At 39.0% G+C, this 20,634-nt stretch overlaps 2 protein-coding genes and 1 long non-coding RNA gene across 3 annotated transcripts in view; all 3 read right to left on the reverse strand.

Moving 5' to 3' along the window:
• The window catches only part of LOC146477775 (uncharacterized), a 291,187-nt gene that overhangs the window by 11,678 nt on the left and 258,875 nt on the right, over positions 1 to 20,634 (reverse strand). The window lies entirely within an intron of this gene.
• On the reverse strand, positions 1,846 to 5,449 carry LOC146477776 (uncharacterized). Its single transcript, XM_085113068.1, has 4 exons — positions 5,356 to 5,449; positions 3,362 to 4,570; positions 2,679 to 2,771; positions 1,846 to 2,477 (listed from the first exon to the last, which is right to left on the reverse strand). The coding sequence occupies exons 1-4, from the start codon at positions 5,447 to 5,449 to the stop codon at positions 2,386 to 2,388; spliced, it is 1,488 nt and encodes a 495-aa protein (XP_084969194.1). The 3' UTR covers positions 1,846 to 2,385.
• LOC146477777 (uncharacterized) lies at positions 4,458 to 20,598 on the reverse strand. Its single transcript, XR_014865315.1, has 5 exons — positions 20,565 to 20,598; positions 19,847 to 19,982; positions 14,256 to 14,487; positions 11,905 to 12,125; positions 4,458 to 4,592 (listed from the first exon to the last, which is right to left on the reverse strand). It is a non-coding gene; the product is annotated as an uncharacterized LOC146477777 (long non-coding RNA).

A 20,634-nucleotide genomic window follows, 5' to 3' on the forward strand; every position in this document is an offset into this window, starting at 1 on the left:
GCACATTTTCCTAACTGTTCTTCATATGTTTCTTATACTACTAGTTGGGAGAATTTGTTAAAACATCAAGTCATTTTTACTTAGTTGATCAGTCCACTCATTCTCATGACTTATGCTGATCATGGTTTTGGGTTTAAAGGGTTAAACTAAAGATGCAGATCTTGCTATTTGTACCACTGGGCTAATCTATGGAAATTGTCAGAGGTTTTAACATAAGAAAGAGAAGATGACAACTTGGTCACTTATACGAAAGACCTATTAAATGAATAATGGAATAATAATTATTACAACATTGTCATTAAAGGTTGAGAAGATAAACAACAAAGAGTTCAACTGTCCGTTTCAGTTATCACATAAATCTTAATTATATTAGTACAGTATAGCTCAGGTAGTAACTTAATTACCTTGCCCATTATAATCGGTCCTATGTTGCCTTGGCTGCTTGGGAGATTCTCTTTCAGGAAATGATAAAGGCCTTTTATTCTGCTTTAGTGAACTTGACTCCCTTTGTGACAAACCTATCGTACCTGACAATACCAGAAAAAGTGGAAGAATAAAGGACCACTGGAACTGTTAAGTTTCAGGGGCAGATAGTTTGCTAAGGGGGAAGTCAAAAAGGGTAAGTCCACAAGAACAAACAAGCAAGACCCAGGGAGCTACTCTTAATCACCTTTATGGGCCAAAAAGTTAATTTGCACCCAGGGCAGTCAATTGAATAAATATGGTATGCGATCTAGAGAAAGTTATTTGTGGCCAATCATATTACGCTCCTCTACCTGGTTTGGGTCGAAGGCTGACATAGTGATGTTCATGCAGGTGTCCCAACACAAGCTGGCTGCTGCTGCTAACGTCATGTTCTGGGTGGATAGTTAAGTTACGTGACAGACTGCTGATTACGTGAACGCATGTTTTAAAGCAGTTTGCTGCAGCATGGAGAATGATGTGGTCACCCCATGTCCCATCTGCTGCCATGTTTCTTAGGTAATCAGGCCAAGACTGATGTCCATGTACAAAGTTAAATGGTTCTGTCCCATCTTGCTGCAAAAGAAGAACATAACAATAATATTATTAACAAAAAAATGTCATAGTACATTGTGCCACTTCATCCAATGATTAACTGGAGGGTGAAGATTTTCACTTAATTGACCAGTGCATCCATCTGCAACAAACCAAATAGGTCATTGTTGCTGTGAACCTCATTATGAAAGCGAGGCTAAGTGCAAACGCTTTTCATATGAAAATTAGTTTTGTTTGCATATGAATGAAAACTACTTTTCATAACAAAAACTTTGCACTTAGCCTCGCTTTCATAATGAGGTTTAAAGCAACTCGGAAATGGCCTATTATACTGAAACATGCTAACTGTTCCATAATTCAATTAATCCAATAAGTTATGTATTCAGTTGTTAATGAATAACTGAAGCATCAGATACAGCGGAATTTCAGAGCTTTGCTTGGCTTTACTCCACGTGATATCAGCCCTTGATTAATGTACCAACTGTCCAAGAAATACATTTGTAGCAACCATTTTAGAATTGACTTCTGCCTTTTCATGAAGCAAATCTTGATAGAGGTATTTTTCAGTCAGTGACACAGGCATATTGTGCTCAGAAAAAGAAATCTGAATTCTTCCCCCTAACAGAGTTGAACCTTTGACCTTCCATTTGGATGTTATACAGCTATTTCAATAATGTTGTCGGATCAAAGTATAAAGATATAAGACCAGACCTCAAGATTCTGTGGATTTGTTTATGAATAAGTTCATCAAAATCAGCTGTGCCTCGTCTGTCCAGTGGAGATATACGATGGCAAGCCATTTGGATGAAAGAAATGTTAGGATAGTTTTATCAAATGGATGAGGTGAAAGCCGCTTTGAAGATGTCTTTAAGGTTTAAGCTTTGATCCGACAACGTTAATTGAAATAGCTGTATACACTGTAGCACTCAACTACAGGAGACTTGTGGGAGCTACATGTAAGACCATTAAACTACATTCATGCAGTGACAAACATCTGCATACTGCTAGGATTTGAATGTGATAATTATTGAGTTTATCATAATGAATTCACAATAGAGGTATATTTTTCAGTCAGCCACTTTGGCATACTCCAACGTCTCCCATTTTATTGCTTTGCTTGATTTGTATAACCATAAAATGAAACCGAACTCACTTGTTAGACATTAGCAATACTACATTGCAACTTACCAGTGTAGGGTTCTCCTTGAGGTATTGGACTATGCGCTGCCTCAATGCTTCATGAGAGATTTGGATTCCTTTCACCAGGCCCAGTTGTTCTGACAATGCGTAAAACATGCAATTCCCTGCTCCTTTATTACTAGAAATTTGGAAACCTTTGTCTGAAACAATTTTTTTTTTTTAACCCCTCTAGAAGTTGTGTCGCAGTGTCGCACCAATGATCTTGCCTGCATCATGTCGCATTTGCTCAAGACCACGAAAAATTTGTTCAGCTGTCATACCTAAAACCACCAATGAAAGGAATAACAAGTGTATTTCTGGACAAGAATCCTATAATTACACTTATAGAGTATACAAGTATCAAAAATCTAAATTATATTATTTAACAAGGCAAAAAGACATGCACAGCTAACAGTTTTTGCAAATGTTACATGTATACATGTTGGCAAATTGTTGTCATTAAAAAACGTATTCCTGCCTACCTTCTGTTTCACTTGTCAGATGAGTTTGAGAGGCTGCAGGGAAAGGAAGCTGATTGTAACCTGCTACTGAAGACTGACTTCCACCAGAAAAACCTTCAGAGGGGAAAATAATGATTATTGTAATATGCAAAATTAGCCAACACACCATTATTATAAGGAGTGTAAAGATACACAGTGCTTGAAGAAGCAACATCTCTATAATATACAGTGCTGTACAAAATGTACTGGACTTTATTAGCATCTCAGACCACAATCAGCAGACCAATGGATTAACATTCTTTACCAGATCATTTTAAGAATACAGTAATATAAGGAAGCTTGCACAGCCATCAGACATACAGTACAGTGCAGTGTATGGACTGCCTTATCACAATAATTATGATTGTTTAAAAGCACGCTGAGAATAGAAATACATGTATGTCCTGTAGCACTGATAAAAATAATATTAATGGAAGACTTTATAAATTCGGAGGAATCCAGATATTCAATGGGTAAATTTACATGTGTTTCTAGAGGCTGACTCCCCTTTCTGCCATCATAATTATCATGAATTGACCTCTCCTTCACAAATCCATTTTCTGGGGTATTTGTTCCTGTTTAAATATTATAATAAAACAGGGACAACTAACAGCTCTATACCACAGGTCACATCTTCCACAAGTAAATCAACATAGGAATTTTACCTGAAGTGATGCTCATCATTCTTTGCACAAGTAACCTGCACTGCTCCTCCCACTTGTACATCTTTCCATACTCTTCATTAATAGACTTAGTTTCTGCAAGTCGTAAATCCCTTTTTTTCTTACGGACACTCCTGATTGCCTTGGCCCACCTTTTATGATTGTCTGAATCCACTACACAGTTTGAACCATGGAGCACATTCTTAAGCGCTTCTCCGAGACCAGAGTTGCCACTTACAAGCACAGGAAGACCAGCAGATAAAGCTTCAAGAGCAGGCAGACCAAACCCCTCAGATCTTGACGGCATAATAGCAAGATCTACCTCACAAAACTGCTCAGCCAACTGCTCTCTTTCTTTAAAACCACGTACAACAAGTTGATCACGGGAAATGCCTTGCTGGAGCAACATTTCTGCTACTTGCTGCTCTTTTCCACTTTCTACTCCAACGACCTTCAGTTTGTAGGGCTGTGGCATGTCTTTCAACTTTGCAATTGCCTGAGCAGCAATGTCATAACCTTTCAGCTGCAAGTCTTCACTGTCACCATTCCCTAACAACAGAACAGAAAATGTTCTTCTTTCCTTAGAAGCTTGCTTTACATCAGCAAACTCAGAGAAGATGCCTGGGGTGAGGTTGAGAACATTTCGATCTTTCTGGAAGGGACGCAGATATCCTGAGAAAGCTTCCGTTAGCTTGGGTCCAACTGCTACAACTTGATCAGACAATTCACAGAGTTTGACTTCTAATTTGTGCTTTTCCTCGCCTTTAGAAACAGCATCTGCATCATTTTTGAACATTCCAAGCTCTTCGGGGTCAGTATGGACAACCTGAATCCATTTACAATCATATTGGCGTTTTATCAGTTGCACTTGTTTTCCAAGTTGGACTCCATGTCCAATCACACAGTCCACAGCATGACGAGCTGGTAGAGAGGACAACCAAAGATCTGGATGTATACCATGTAGTTTTCCTGCCTCAATGAGATGGACATTGTGACCTGCAGCAACTTTTTTATCCTCTTCATTGCATTCAGGGAGATAGACACTGACTTGCACATTAGGGGACTTTGCTAACTGAATGGCAAGCTCTCTATTGATGGTTGACACACCTCCTTTTGTGGACTTCCATTCACTGCTTAGAAGAGTCACTCTCAATGTTCTTCCAGAGGACAAACTTGGGGCTTCTTCTTCATGACCTTCCTGTGATGTACAGGCTATGTTAAGAAAGGAGGACTCCTAAAAGACAATGTATTTACTAATAAGCTGCCAGCTGTGTGTTTCCTTCTCAACTCAATTAGTTAAGGCAAAGGGTTAATAAACAAAGAATATTCGGCAAATTATTATAAATATGCAGATATCCATTTCTTGCTTTGAGAAAACAGTGTTTTGCTTGAAGTGAGGAGGTAAAACTTGACTTGCAGTTGCAAAGACATTCTTGAATTTTTTGGCATGTCTTAACTGGAATGTAAAAACAAACAATTCTACTGATCCCCTAAAAATTGACGAACCCCACCTTCATCTTCAAAATCAACCCATTCTCTTCATGACTGTCTGCACAAGATTGGCTGATCAACCAGGAGTCAAAACATGAATTTGAGAATTTACTGAAAGTTTGGGGTTTGGGGAAATTGGCATACAACACATGAACAGCATACCCTATGTGTTCAGTGCAATGTGCTTACTAGTACGTCCGGAACAGGCTATACAGATTATCGTATCTTGTTTTACATCAAATATGGCTTTTTTGTTAAGCATTTGATTAAGGATGACCAAGTTTAACTTAGCAGGAACTAGATGGTAAATTTGCTCTAAGACAAAGCATATACAAATGTAATTGGCAAGTAATGGTCCATGCATCCCTGCTCTAACAAAAACGCTGCAGTGTGTAAGTTAATAAAACAAACTAAAGGATTTTCAATGTTTCGAAATACTTCATGTACAGATCAGTCATATAAACTTGTTGCAGTCTGAATTCCTTGAATCTTATACCAACCTTTACCTGTAATTCTGTTAAAAGTTATGTTCCTTGAAACACTGTTCAGAAGATCATAGTGGTTGTCCTGTGCAATTAGGATACGTAATAGCATGCACATGCGTGGTATGCAGAACAGAATGAGCACGAGGCTTTTTTGATCCGCCACATTTTTGTGACCAGTGAAAGTTTATGAGATTAAACTGTAAATTCGTTACCGCCTTTGGATGTTATTTTGCCCGATAATCCTGACGAACATCTGGTAGCAGAGCGAGGTTGTATTTAAGAAGATTTGACCCAATTTTATCAGGATTTAGCAGCAATTTTGGAGTGTTATTTACTCAATATGGCTGAACGACTGAAGTGAGATAAAGCAAAATCCAAAGGCGCCTATACAAGAACAAGAACCAAACTGATGATGACCATGGAAGGCGGACTTTATTTGAACATGCAGGTAATGGAAAGTATTGACATTCTTTATATGGCTTTTGAGGATGTGGTTTGTGCAGTCGGAAATTTAGAAATGTATTGCGAAACTGTGGGCGACTTCGTCAAACTTCATACCTTTGCGAGTGAACTGGAAGGACGATTTCTGTGAAGTGGAAAAGATCGTTAAAGGATATCTGAACAGCAACCCGAGCAAAAGTGGGACTTTTAAGGTTTCCAGTTCAGCGCCCACCGGACAATTGTCAATCAGGGAACATTCTGAGCGCTTTAAGGATGAAATTAACAGGTGAGAAGAGGAGCTTAGTGAAGTTGTTGAAGAGCTCGAGAAAACCTATCAGGAGTACCAGAGAGAACTGGAGCGGAGACTTGGCAAAGAACAAATGCTGAAGGAACATGGTCAGGAAAGTGTGCAGTCTGCTGTGAGTAAAGCAAGTGATCAATTGACAAAACCAGAAGGACAAAGAGAGAAGTTTAGAACTGTGCCAATGTCTGAACACACATCAACTGATCGCAGTGCTTCCTTAGGAATTCAGAGAGCCTGATGTTTTCGAGTTTGACCAAGTTGTGTTTGGCGTCCTTGTCAAGCCCAGCTTGTTGCCCAAGAGCACGCAAGGAAACATCAGTCAGAGTTCCCACTAGCTGCTGAAACTGTTTTTAAAAGTACATAATATGGACGACAGCATGGATTCCTCACCTGACGTGAAGACTGCAGTCAAACTGTACAGACAGCTCTCACAACTTTGGGGTTCTGCTGGGATGTCTGCCAGAAAGTGGTTATCAAATGAACCTGAAGTGTTGCACAATGTGCCATCTTCAATTCAGACTGTGCCACAGAAGTTGATTTTGACTGTGGTGAACTTCCTCCTGTTGAAACCTTGGGAGTCCTGTGGTGTCCAGAGGAGGATGTATTTATGTTTCAGGTGAACCAGCCTGCAGAAAAACATGACCTTACAAAACTCAGCTTCCTCAAGTCCATAGCGACATTTTTCGACCCTCTTGGTCTGCTGTCACCATACACTGTATGTGCTAAGGTTCTGCTACAAGAGATGTGGGTCAGCGGTGTTGACTGGGATGTACCGGTTGGTGGAGACCTGTCGATGAAGGCTGTGCAGTGGTTTAATAAACTGTTGTCCCTACCAAGCCTTCATATCCCCCGCTGTTTGAGAGCCAGAGCGGCAGTCAAGGAGGTGACTTTACACACATTTGTGGATGCAGCTCAAGAGGCATATGGTGGGGCTCGTTTCACAAGGCACCTCTACAACCATGGGACTGTAAATTGTCATCTGGTAGCTTCAAAGACCCGTGTTGCACCGCTCCAAGCTGTAAGCATACCTCGGTTGGAACTAATGGCGGCTGTCACAGGGGCCAAACTTAATGAAACAATTGGTGATACACTTGGAATTCAGAGACATGAAAGGGTCCCCTGGATCCGATAGCATGGACACGCTTTACTGGATTCGTGGACAGTGTGGATGGTTCAAACCGTTTGTGTCCAATCAAGTTGGCGAAATCCAAGCTTTAAGTAACCCAGAACAGTGGAGACATGTGCCAACCAAATTAAATCCTGCAAAATGCTCTGAAAAGGGGACTCGTTGTCTCAGCTCTTTGTGATGAAGAAAAACGGTGGAATGGTCAATCCTTCCTGAAGCAGGATCCAACTGAGAGGCCAGAGAACAAAATCGAGACTAGAAGAGACTTAAATGCTGAGATCCGCAAAGGGTACCAGACAAAAGAGATGACAGAAGACACTGTGTTCCTTTCATCAATTGGTGAAGACCACTTGGAGCCACTAAGATACTCAAGTTGGAGCAAGCTTACCAGAGTTTCTGCTTGGGTGGATCGCTTCTTGGAAAACAGTCCTTTGCCAGCAGCCCTTCGGAGGGAGGGAACCATACAACCAGATGAAGTCGCCTCTGCATGGATGCGAATTATCAAGCACGCACAACAAGAGGTCTTCAAGGAGGAAATCCAAGCAGTGAAGACTGGAAAGGAATTGCCTAGTGGAAGTAACCTACAAGCTCTGAAACCTGTTTTAGATGAGGACGGGATTCTGCGTTGTGATGGAAGGCTTCGCTTTGCTGAGTGTCTACCCTGGGAGACCCGTTATCCCATCATTTTTCTCCGTAATCACTGGATTACAACCCTCATAATCAAGGACTCTCACAAAAAGAGCTTTTATACAGGAACTAATGAGGTGTTAGCAGAGCTCTCAGTTCAGTACTGGATCGTTTCAGCAAGGGAGGCAATGAAAGAGTGGGAAAAGAAATGCATGCAGTGTAGAAGAACAAAGGCCACACCAGCCAAGCAGATTATGTCCCCTTTACCTGAACTGTGGACTTGGAATTCCCTACAAGCTTTCAGTCAAACATCAGTTGACTTCGGTGGACCCTTTATCACTAGACAAGGGAGAGGAAAAACGCATCTGAAACAGTACCTGTGTCTATTTACTTGCCTGGCGACTAGGGCTGTGCACCTGGAACTAGCCTTTAGTCTTGACACTGACTCCTTCTTAAATGCCTTCTTTCGAATGGCCTCCCGCCATGGCCTACGTGAAGATGTGTTTGTGATAATGGCACCAATTTTGTTGGTGGGAGTAATGAACTGAAGGAGTTAGAAGCCTTGGATAAGAAGAAGATTCAGGAGACCACAACAAGTTATGGAGTCACTTGGCACTTCAACCCTCCTCATGCCCCTCAATTCAGTGGTGTGCACAAAATTATGATTAAGGCTGCAAAGAAGGCTATTTACTCTATCTTGGGCTCTGTAGACATCAGAGATGAGGAAGTTTTAAGCACAGTCGTGGGTGCTGAGGGCTTCATTAATTCTCGGCCGTTGACTTATCAATCGACCAACCCAACCGCCCTGACCCCACTTACGCCAAACCATTTCCTTCATGGCCAATTAGGAGGAAGGTTTGTGCCTGATTGTGTTGATGTTGTAGCCTTTAATCCAAGGAAGAGATGGCGCCATGTTCAGGAACTTGTTCAACACTTTTGACACAGGTGGTTACGGGAGTGGATCCCTGGATTACCCTCGAGGAAGAAATGACGTAGCAACCACGTTGACCTGAAAGTTTGTGATGTGATTATTGTCATGTCTCCTGACACTCCGAGAGGAAAATGGCCCCTAGGAAGAATTGTGCAGGTGTTCCCGGGGAAAGACAACAAAGTCAGAGTTGCTGATGTCCAAATAGGAAAGAGCGTGCTGAGGAGGCCAATTGTGAAACTGTGTCCATTAGAATGTTGTTGAACATTAAGTGCATTTTGTGCAAGCTATAAGTTACATGTAGGACTGGAACTTTCTAGCACCAAAGTAGAGTCAGTGTTTTACTGTTTTTGTCACATTAGATATATTTGTTGATATTGTCATATCAAGAAGGGGAGGATGTTCAGAAGATCATAGTGGTTGTCCTGTGCAATTAGGATAGGTAATAGAATGCGCGTGTGTGGTATGCAGAACAGAATGAGAACAAGGTTTTTTTGATCCCCATGTCTTTGTGACCAGTGAAAGTTTGTGAGATTAAACCGTAAATTCGTAACCGCCTTTGGATGTTATTTTGACAGATAATCCTGACGAACAAACATAATTAGAAATACTGTTTCTTAAGTTTACTATTCAAATTCATTTTTATGAAATCTCCTTCACAATACAAATCCAGCCAAGTTGTTTAATATATGAAATCCAATTTACTTCCTATGACGAGCTGAACTCAACCTTATTTGTCAATTGTGTGGTTCCAGAAAATATCCATACCCCCCCCCCCCCCCCACGGAAGACCACTGGAAGTTCCGAGGGGCAGGGGGGGTTAAAGGGCAGTAATTTCCGAGGGGGAGGGGGTTTCGTGGGGAACTAGTTTTCCAAAGGGTTAAGGACCATGTACAAAACATTGAAAACATCATACGATCGATCGGAAGCACAAAAACATATTTACGTACGTTGTTTTGAAACAAAAGCAGCGAAAACGATGAATCATTCTGGAAAAACCATTTTGGTAGAAGTGTTGTCTGGTTAATCCTTCTGATAAGCGAAAATAACGGCAGCGTGACAGGTTTTTTTTTTCTGGAAGAAAAAGAAAAGATTCTGCAGAGATATTCCCATCCAGTGAATGTTGATGTACTTTGCAGTTGAAATTTGATCCGGCACAACTTTTTCGATGTATGCAAATTTTGTTCAAGATTGAATCCCATGGGACGTGAAACAGCAACGTTTATTTGATAAAAACCTGACATAAAATGTTGAAAACACAAACTTTTTATCTTTCTCGAATTCTCGAACTCAGTACAGAGATAACTATTTGCTGAGATGTGAATCCAATTGCCACGGACTAATTAATTTTGAAGTTTTAAAGGGAGCACCTTTTGAAATTGTTCTCAAAGGCGGCTTATAATTCTTGTGCATGCAGCCAGTTTTCGGATATTTTTATGGATATTTTCTGGAACCACACAATAACATACAAACTCTGAAGTTCAAATCCCACTAACGACTGCGTTTTTCGCTGCCGTCAATCACCATAAATATGGCAACAGCCAACAAACACATTTCACACTTTTGGGCCGCTGAATGGGGTTACAAAAGCCTTTTTAGCACTTTTTCAAGCAACAAGGCAGGTGTAAGTATCCTTTTTAACAACAACTTTGACCTCCAAATCATGAAATCTTATATCAATAGTTCGGGCAGCTATATATTTTGTGAATTTATATCAATTGGACAAAATCATAATTCTAGCGAACATATATGCCTCAAATGAAGATGATCCAACTTTTTTTAAAGCTTTGTCTGATCACCTCTTAGACTTTCAAGAAAAACGAAATCATACTGGGAGGGGACTTCAACCTTGTCCTAGATATAGAGAAGGATAAACAAGGTGGCCTTGCAAAAACCAGACCAGAACGCTAAAAATACCGTCTGTGACATATGCGAAAATCTTGACATTGTAGGCGCTTGGGGAATCTTAAATCCAGAAGCTTGATGGTATACGTGGCGTCAATCACAACCTGAGATTCACTGTAGACTAGATTTCTTCCTCATAAGCCAAAGTCTTTTGGACATCGTCAGTTCAGCAGATATCCTTCCAGGCTTTAAAACAGACCATTCCTTGATTACATTAAATATCTCAAACCCTAGGGTATAAGGGTAATGGAAACTTTACACATCGCTCTTAGTCAACGCTGATTACATCGACCTGATAAAACGGACCATCAGACAAACAAAACAAGAATACGAAAAAGATGAAACAATGAACCCTGCCTTACTTTGGGACATGATTAAACTTAAAGTCCGAGAGAAATCTCTTAGCTTCGCAGCGGCCAAAAAACGTAACATTATACATAAAGAACTCGATTTAGAAGAGCGAATCGCCTTACTGGAGAGAGAACTTGAAGATCTTCCAGCCAGCCCACCTCAGAAAACGAACTTAAGGACGGTGCCTACTAATATCGAAGTATTTTTGTGCGGTTTATGACTCTGCGGGAAAAGCAGATCTTAGAAAGGCCTATTGGAATCCAAAACGAAAATTGGGGGTAGCTACGCATTTTTCAGAGATAATTAAGCAATAATATCTCTTAAAAGCGCCAAAATATAAAGCAATGTACAGGATTTTTTCCTAAATTGAAGCTTAATTATCTCTGAAAAATGCATGGTTACCCCCAATTTTCTTTCGAGATACCAAAAGCGTTTGCTAAGTTCTGCTTTCTCCGCATAGGTTTAAACCCCACAAAAATATTCCTGTATTGGCAGGCACCACGCATAGGAAACCAGAGTATCTCGAGATGCACAGAACATATGCGCAGTAACAATAGTAGGCACCGTCCTTAAACGAGCCACTTGAATCTTGCAAAAGTGAATTAGAGCAGATAATCCGATGGCGCACCAAAGGCGCAATTTTAAGGTGTAAAGCTAAATGGTACACTGAGGGCGAAAAAAGTACATGTACCAAATATTTTCATTACCTTGAGAAAAAGCATTTTAGAATCAGCACAATAAGTCAGCTTAAAATAATTTAACTGTTAAAAACTAGAAACCAATAGAAGAAATTTATGCCTTTTTGCCCATGCATGGAATATCATTCAATGTACATAATGGATAGACAAACCAATTGATCAATGAAACTCAACAAATACACTCACGTACCTAATGTTTACATCTTGTAGATACTGTGCCAGGTCTTCATGGCCATTTGGTCTAGCGACATCTTCAGGTAATGGTGTTTGGTCCTCTTAAGAGTTGAAGACAATCTGTCCTGCTGAAGTGCTGAAGATCATTTCAATGTACTGTTCAGCATCTGATTGTGCTGCTGTACAAACCAGTAGCTGAATTAAGCGACTGTTGCTGTTTTGTTTGGCTTGAGGAATCTAAGAGAAGAAGAGGGGGAGAACAGGATTACTTTGGTTACTCATGGTTGTTATGTTTTTTATAACGTTGGTTTTGTTTTCCATATTGTCAGAATTTTTAACACAACCTCAATCTTACAACAAGAGTCCTCAGGCTCTATGGCCAGCGGTTGGTTGGTTTCTGAAGTCTCTCCTGGTGACCAACTGCTGGCCAAAGAGCCTGTGGACTCTAGGTACGAGATTGACACAACCTGGACAAAGTCATTATTTTCCAAACTGGATTGTAAAACACTTTTACCTATCAGTAAAACCAAATTTATACCCCAACAACTACTTAACGTACATAGGTTTGCACACCCTTGTTTGATACCAAACATCACTAAACAATAAAACTAGCAAAGGGGTGACTGAAACTATCCATTTGTGATGGATGAGATTGCAAAGATCAAAGGCTCCTGTGAGCCAACTCGTGAATGCAGATGACTCATAGTAATTGAAATTTAGATGGCTACGGAAACTTCCTGGAAAGCTAAAAGAAATTATATCTTTGCTCGATTATGTAACGAAAAATAACCATTCTTGTACTATAGAAATGATTGTCAAATTATTCTCTACAGATTGAATAAGATTATTCTGATGCGCCCATTAAAAAGAAAATCACCCGTTTTTTTATTCAAAGTTCATAGAAGCACGCCATGTGCAGCTACGTCATGCAAATTCGTGTCCGATAGTCCGGGGCTACTGGATTTTGGAATCGGGCTAGTGGATTCTGACCATCACTTGCCCAATGGGCAAGTGAAGTTTTTTTGGGAATTAAAATTGCAAAATTACTGTAGGGCATACTTTTTTTAACTTCCAGGTAGATTTGTGTTTTTCAAGCCGATCTCACAAAGAGAAATCTGTTCAACAAAGTATCGCATTACATTTCATGCCCGAGATAAAAGCGTGAAATTTTTCCTTTGGAGTTCAGTCCACGCAATCCTCAAGTAAAAATAATGAAACATGACAAGCTCTTGCTAAATAAGAATTATTTATCGACTGCGTCCTTTTGTTTTCCCATAAATTACCAGTTGTAAATTTCGAAAATGAAACATTTTTTCCCTTCGAAACCTCTATGAAAGCTGACAAGATCTTAAAGTGTTCATTTCACCAGAAATTTGCATAATTTTGTTTACGACGTCAATGATGCGTGATATGGCACGTTCCGCTTTCGCGTGAAAACTGACAGCAAAACTAGTTTTTTTTAGCAAACTAATCTACTTGATGTAACACTTTTGTACGAGAAGGAAAAATATGATGAAAGATGTCGAGTTTTCATGTATGAAAAAAGTTATGATTAGCAGTGAACATTTCAGTTAATAAGAGTGCTTCTTTCAGCTGAAGACATTTTTGTGGCGGGCAAAATTTCAAGTTGCGCAACGCAATATCACGCATTCTTTCAGCCTAAAACGATTCAGTTAGTTCAATCGCGAAGGGCGGATAGGTTAAAAAATCGGTGAGGCCTACAATAAATAAGGCCACTAGTGCTAAAGGTAAAAGTTCTAAAAAGCGTCTTGTTTATTCAAAGTCCATGCCAACAATTACTTTTAAATTAAATTATTTTTAATTAAATTATTTCTAAATTAAATTATTTTTCATTCTTAAAAGACACCGCACTATGCGGAAAAAAAACGGAAAAACCTATAACTTTGCTTAGATTCAACGAAAGATCTCCATTCTTACACTAAAATGATTGTCAAATTATTCTTTACAGAATGAATAAGAGAATTCTGATGCATCGTGAAAAGACATTTCACGTTTTTTTTTTTCACTAATTGAGTTTACGACCCCAGAATTTCTGAAAAACTGAAAAACTTGTAACTTTGCTCAGATTTAACGAAAAATCTCCATTCTTGCACTAAATGATCGTCAAATTATTCTCTACATATTGAATAAGAAAATCCTGATGCGCCGTGAACAATAAATGTTCGCGTGCTTTTCCACTAATTGAATTTAAAACTCATTCACTAGGCACGCCCAAAAGTTAACGACAGAACCGACCAACCAACCAAGTCAACAGTCAGCTATCGCTATAACTCGTTCATTGCGCATGCGCGCATTCACCAGTTAAAAAGGCTTAAAATAATCCTACAAAAAGATTTTTCCTCTTACCTTGGTCCTGCACATTCAATGGCCCTAGAACCTGTGCAATATTGCTGTCATTTCCAAAGAATCAATGCTCTTGAAACCAAGTGGCGAACAAACAAAGACTGAAGCGGGGGATCCTTAACAAGCTGCAGCACCTTCTCTCGCATGTCATCCACATATCGGAAACATGTCATTCCAAGACGTTCACCTGTACACGTCATGACTGTAATTGGCACATCACCAGGCTGATGGGAAGCTAAAATACATGTATTTATTATTATCATTATCATTAGATGTGATATTACACATGTGATATTGATTAACTATTTCAAATATCTTTCAATTGAAAATGGTGTTGTCCAGTCTGAATGAAAGCAAGCGAAGACTGTACCCTTGTTCAGATCTGGAAACAAAGATGAACTTGTCAATTAAAGGTCTATATCAATCTTACTGATCCTGTCGAAAATTTTGGAGAAAGCTGTCTTCCATCAGCTACATAGCACAGTGTACCTATCAGAAAACTCTCTCCTCTCGCCTTATCAATTGGGCTTTCGTGCAAATCATTCTTCTCAGTTGGCTGTTACCTTCCTTACGGATAAAATTTGTGGCCATATGGATAAAGGGCTTCTGACGGGGGCAGTGTTTATTGACCTGAAAAAGGCCTTCGACACTGTTCCTCATGATGGTCTTTTAAACAAGTTGCACAGCTATGGAATTCAAGACCTGCCTCTCTCGTGGTTTGAAAGCTATCTCTCTAACAGGACTCAGAGTGTGTCCATTGAAAATCACCTTTCTTCTGCCGCCAACATCAGTAGCGGAGTACCTCAAGGTTCTGTGTTAGGGCCCCTTCTGTTTATTCTTTATATAAACGATTTTCCTTTAGCTGTTGGTCTGTCAAGTGTCATGTTATATGCCGACAACACCGTTATTTTCACTGCTGCTTCAAACACTGACCAACTACAAGTGAACTTAAGCTTTGATCTCAAAAATGTCTCTGACTGGTTAACAGCAAACGATCTTTTCCTCAACGTAAAGAAAACTGAGTATGTTATATTTGGAACATGTCAGAGGCTGATTAGGTCTGAATCTCACAGTTCGTTTTACATGGAAGGGAAGGAAGTCAACCAAGTAAAGATGTTCAAGTATCTAGGTGTAGTACTGGATGAGTGTTCATCTTTCAACGATCACATTGGCTTTGTAAGGTCAAAAGTTGACAGCAGGCTTGGCCTCCTGTCCCACTTACGAGGTTGTTTTTAACCATGGAAGCAGCAAATAAGATCTATCTGTTAACTGTGCTACCTATATTAAGCTATTGTGATACGTGTTTTTGCCCCTTGAGAAAAACTAATGTAAAGTCCCTTGAACGCCTACAGCGACGAGCTGCGAAAATTGTATACGATATTAAACCTAACATAGCCACGGAAACAATACTCGAGAACCTACGCTGGCTGCCTCTTAAAAAACTTATGGAAAAGCATTGTGTATTGTTAGTTAACAAGTGCCTGGTCGGGGAAGTTCCTTTATACTTTAAAGACTACTTGATACTACGCAGCCAGAGTGACTGCTAACTCGTTTTTAATAGATGCACTAGATCGTCAATTAATGACATTATACTTCCCAAATTTTATTTAGATGTTGCAAAAAAGCATCCTCTTCCAATGGAACATTTCCAGGCTATTTCCGCTTTTTATTCTTTGGTTATTCTTAGAACTTTTTTTAACTTTTTTAAAATTTTATTACTATGAGAATACCAATCTCTATAAGCTTCCAAATGACATTTTTTAGCTGTATCTCTTTAAATAGTTAGCTTAGGTAGATATATGTGACCTTCTTTGGGAAAACGGACACTCAAGCTTTTCCGTTAAACGGTCAAGAGAAACGGTTGTAAATGGATACTTAACTGTTTCCATAACTGTTTAAACGGATAGCAAAAAGTTTAAACGGTTGACCAAAGTCCAAAAACGGATAGCTTAAAGCGTTAAACGGTTGTCTAAAACAAAAAAGTCTAAAAACGGACAGCTTAACTGCAAGAAACGCTTTAACTACAAAAGCCATAACCTCTGGAAGCAAACAACCAGTGGATAATTATACATTGACAAGAAATGTTTCAATACACGCGTACAACAGGCGCAACTAACTCTTTATACTGTCACGAAACCATAGCCAATGCCATCGCAAACTATCCATCATCTTCTCCTTTGTTTATTGTTGTTTTGTTTTGAAGTTGCACGAAACAAATTTGCATATGCAATGAACTGCAAATGACCTTGTCAGAAGCGGAGATGCGTCAGGATCAAATAACGCCAGAAATGATTCGCTTTCTAAAGAAGTTTGCGCTTTCAAGATTACACATTTTGGACCTTTTTGTTTCACAACATAGCTTTGTGTCCCATATAAACTATCGAAAGATAATGCGCCACAATGAAACCTTCCGGGTGTCAGTAAAACGCAGGGCCGGGCTGGGGGTCGGGGTCGGGGTCGGGGTCGCGGTCTTTTTTTTTTCTCTTTTTAATAATAATAATAATAATAATATATGTATATATATTTTATTGATTTATTTATGTGCTATTTTAAGTTTCGCTTGGCTCACAGGTTACGCTATGCGCCCTGTGTTGCTTTCTGATACTGTGCATTCAGATAGTTTTACTGGGCATAATAATATAGCTTCATGGGAAGGGTTTTTAATCATTTTTCATGTGATCAACCATCATCCTCTACAAAACATTGGAAGGAAGGGAGTTTGACAGTCAATCCACTTCAAGCTTTACCGTTTTTTTTTTTTAAATTTAAATGGAGTTTTTAAATTTACATGTCAGTTTTGATGTCGCCAATGAAATTTTTTCTTTACATTACAGCACAAGTATTTCAAGAATAACACTTGTCTCCCAAGTATTTTGAATCTTTTTTTTTTGTCAGTTAATGCATCTTTTTTGGAAAGATTTCCAGAGAAATGTTCTACATTCTATTCAAATGCCGAGCTTTTCAAAGGAATTCTAACGCATGTTTATTTCATTCTCCGAAATAATAGTCACGCGTGACATGGATTGACTAACAAACGAACACGATCTTGGAAGGCGGCGGGGGTGTTCATAGTAAGTTCATATACATTCTAGTTCACGAATTTGTTAGTTCAAGGAAATATATTGTCTCACACCTTGTATTTTTGGCCTCATTTCGTTTCTTGGAAGAATAAAAGGTAGTAAATTCACGGAAACAATGTCCGCCAGAATACGGAACTGCATCGAGTGTTGTCACCAATGACCTATCCTAAGCTAGTAAGCTTTAGAGACTTAACTTTTTTACATATTGGCTTTAATCTTTATTTGACCCACAAATGACCTCTGATGTTGAAAATAAAAATAATTAAAAAAAGAAAAAAGAAAAAAAAAGAGACCCCGGCCCTGCCTTTTACTGACACGGCAGTATAAGCGTCCTTGCGACTTTTTGCCAAACTCAGGAAAAATACCATTCCCATAGAAATGTAAAAATAGCATGCCGCCTTCAAAGGGCATTTCCCATAAGTTACCGTGTGCACTAGGTTGACAAAGTTTCTTTGGCTCTGCCAAAAAACTCGACAAATTTTGTCTCCACCAAAGTTTGAATTTGGTAATCGCGTACGCACTTGAAAACACCAAAATATTTGATAACTACAAAGTGTCAATCACGTTGAAATCGAACACCTTACTTTCGCTTCTGTTCACCGGAAAGCATGTTTACAGGAGTAAATGTTGCCTCGGCGTATTAATGCTTGCATTTTGTTTTTTTTTTTGTTCTTCAAGTCATTCAATTTGCTTAATGGCAGAATCACGGTCGCCGAATGAATGGCTTCATCGGCTCTCGATGCTATACGTTTGTCCAAACTGATATTTAAATTTTTTTGTTGTTTGTCCAAGGATGCGACGATTACTCGCTTTCTATAAACACAGATAAAAAATTGTTGTTCTGCAGTTCACGTTCCGGCGAGTATCGAGCGATTGTTAGCGTGATAGTTCTGCTCCAGGGTTAAGTTTAAACAGCTGCTGGCTTTCTTTTTAAACAGATTAAGCAAACCTTTTTGCCTAGAGCGTTAAACGGATGCAATTTTTTTAAACGGATAAGCAAACCCTTTAAACGTTTTTCATAGAGCGTTAAACAGATGCAAATTTTTTTAAAACGGATGAGCAAACCGTTTAAACGGATATAAACGGATGTTTAACGGTTTTGCCATTTAAACGGTAAAGCGTTAGTGTCCGTTTTCCAAAAGAAGGTCACATATATAATTTATACATATTTTTATTTTAGGTTATACAGGGTCCCCGGCCCGTTGATACCAGTCCTGCGACTGAAGGGATCACCCTGTTTAAAAATGAATTATTATTATTATTATTATTATTATTATTATTATTATTATTATTATTATCACAACCAAACAATTTTTGAATTGCTTTAATCTAACATCTATGTGGTCCAAGACATACATGTATATCTTATGTTACCCATGCAATAAGGACTGTGAAACAAGCTGTTTTCAGGGGTGTGTTACGAAAACGAAGACCTAAGACCCGGTCTTTGTTTTCGTACTACGAAAACGAAGACCCTGTAAAACGGAAAACCGTAGAAATTACAAGTTCAACACACATTAAGCAGCAGCAAGGCTAAGTGATATAATAGGACATTACACTTCATGCATTTCTTCCCAGTCTTTGTTTTCGTAGTACGAAAACGAAGACCCTACGTCAGCAAAAAAGACCTGCTGACTTTTTATTGAGAATTTCCCAGCAAACAAGCCTTATAGACTGTTAGAATCTATTTTATATTTAGCTTCAACATACATAGACATAAATTATTTATTGACAGAACCCCAGGGTCATTTCCTGTACAGAACGCGTTCTTTATTATCCTGTCACGCAATCCTAACTATAAATCAAAGGCGGCTAGTGTTTCGAATTCTGCCTGCTGAACCAGAAAAATATGCGTGGTAAGTTTACCCAAGGAAACCCTCAAGAATTTCACTACCAAATTAGCTCACAAAGCGAAATAGAGCAGATAAGACGGGCCAGCAGTACTAGCAGTATAATAATGGGAAGAAACGCATGAAGTGTAATGTCCTATTATATCACTTAGCCTTGCTGCTGCTTAATGTGTGTTGAACTTGTAATGCTGCCGCTTAATGTGTGTTGAACTTGTAATTTCTACGGTTTTCCGTTTTACAGGGTCTTCGTTTTCGTAGTACGAAAACAAAGACCGGGTCTTAGGTCTTCGTATTCGTAACCTGTTTTTAGTGGATCTACAGTATGTAACTTTTAGTTACAGATGCAGAGAAAGAAATTTTCCAACTTTTTTCATTTTAATGATTTTAACCAATTTTTATCAATCTTTACATGTACTTCTTTCATTTATTCTTATGTAAAATTGACTTCCACTCACCAAAACCTTTCAAATGGTGCATTGTTCATGGACATTGTATGTGTGTTTGTGAGTAATGAGGGGCTAGTGCAAAAAAGAGAAGAAACTAAAGGAGACATATATTGTAACCACACCTTGACATTAATTAAGGCTGCCTCAAGTTCAAACCTCTATCAGCAGTTTTACTTCTCTAGTGAATTTGATTTGCACGTAAATTACCCTTCACCTACCAGGAACAATCCCAGCTAAGGTGAAAGGGTTTAATTTGCACACTTTGACACTCGCTACTTCCTCAAAATTTGCTGCTCCTGATGTAACATCATCTGGTAACTGTTCCATCAATGATATGTAGAAAAGATCTCCACCCTGTTCAGATTAAAAGCAGTGTAAAGGGTAATTTACACAGTATGACTTTGTCGCATGCGACAAGCTTCAACAGGCCTATGACAAAAAATGTTTCTTGGAAAGCAAACCTACAACTCACTTATCACTGTTGTGTTCATCACAAAAAATGTCCTTGGATTTTAAAACATGTTTCAAAATCCTACGACAGTCGTAGGTATAGGCAATGTTGAATGACGAGAGTTGTGTGCAATTTTTTGCATGACGCAAGCAGTGCGTGCTCTAGAAATTGCATGCGACAGTCATAAGCAGAAAAGGTCTGGATAGCAGTAGGTGGGTTAAAAGTTTAAGAAAAACAACAACAGTTTGAATTTTGAAACAAATTGCGACAGTTCTTCTGTCATCTCTAGTTTCAAAGTTTTAATTGTAGTGTTAGAAAAATGCACAAAACAAAACTTCTCAAAAAGAGTCTTAAATCTTGGGTGTGTATACAAGAAATACAACAGAGCAATTTCAACATTGATGACTTAGTTAGTGTTTAGTTATAAAATTCCTTGTCAGGTTCAATAAATTTTAACATTTAAGGTAAAAGGAGGAAAATTATACCTTCACTGATCCCGAAGTGGGGCGGATATCTTGGACCACTATAACAAAACAATGGTACAATGTTACATGA

The sequence above is a fragment of the Pavona decussata genome, unplaced genomic scaffold (genome assembly GCF_977016875.1).
Source record: "Pavona decussata unplaced genomic scaffold, jaPavDecu1.1 SCAFFOLD_69, whole genome shotgun sequence".
Classification (NCBI taxonomy): domain Eukaryota; kingdom Metazoa; phylum Cnidaria; class Anthozoa; order Scleractinia; family Agariciidae; genus Pavona; species Pavona decussata.

Bases quoted from the DNA above. Each gene is read 5' to 3' on its own strand.
- LOC146477776 (XM_085113068.1), bottom strand. From the start codon at position 5,449: ATGTGCATGCTATTACGTATCCTAATTGCACAGGACAACCACTATGAT. The intron at 2,772-3,361 runs GTAAAATTCCTA...TCCCCTCTGAAG, and splicing joins AATGATGAGCATCACTTCAG to GTTTTTCTGGTGGAAGTCAG. The intron at 2,478-2,678 runs GTAGGCAGGAAT...TGGTGGTTTTAG, and splicing joins TCTGACAAGTGAAACAGAAG to GTATGACAGCTGAACAAATT.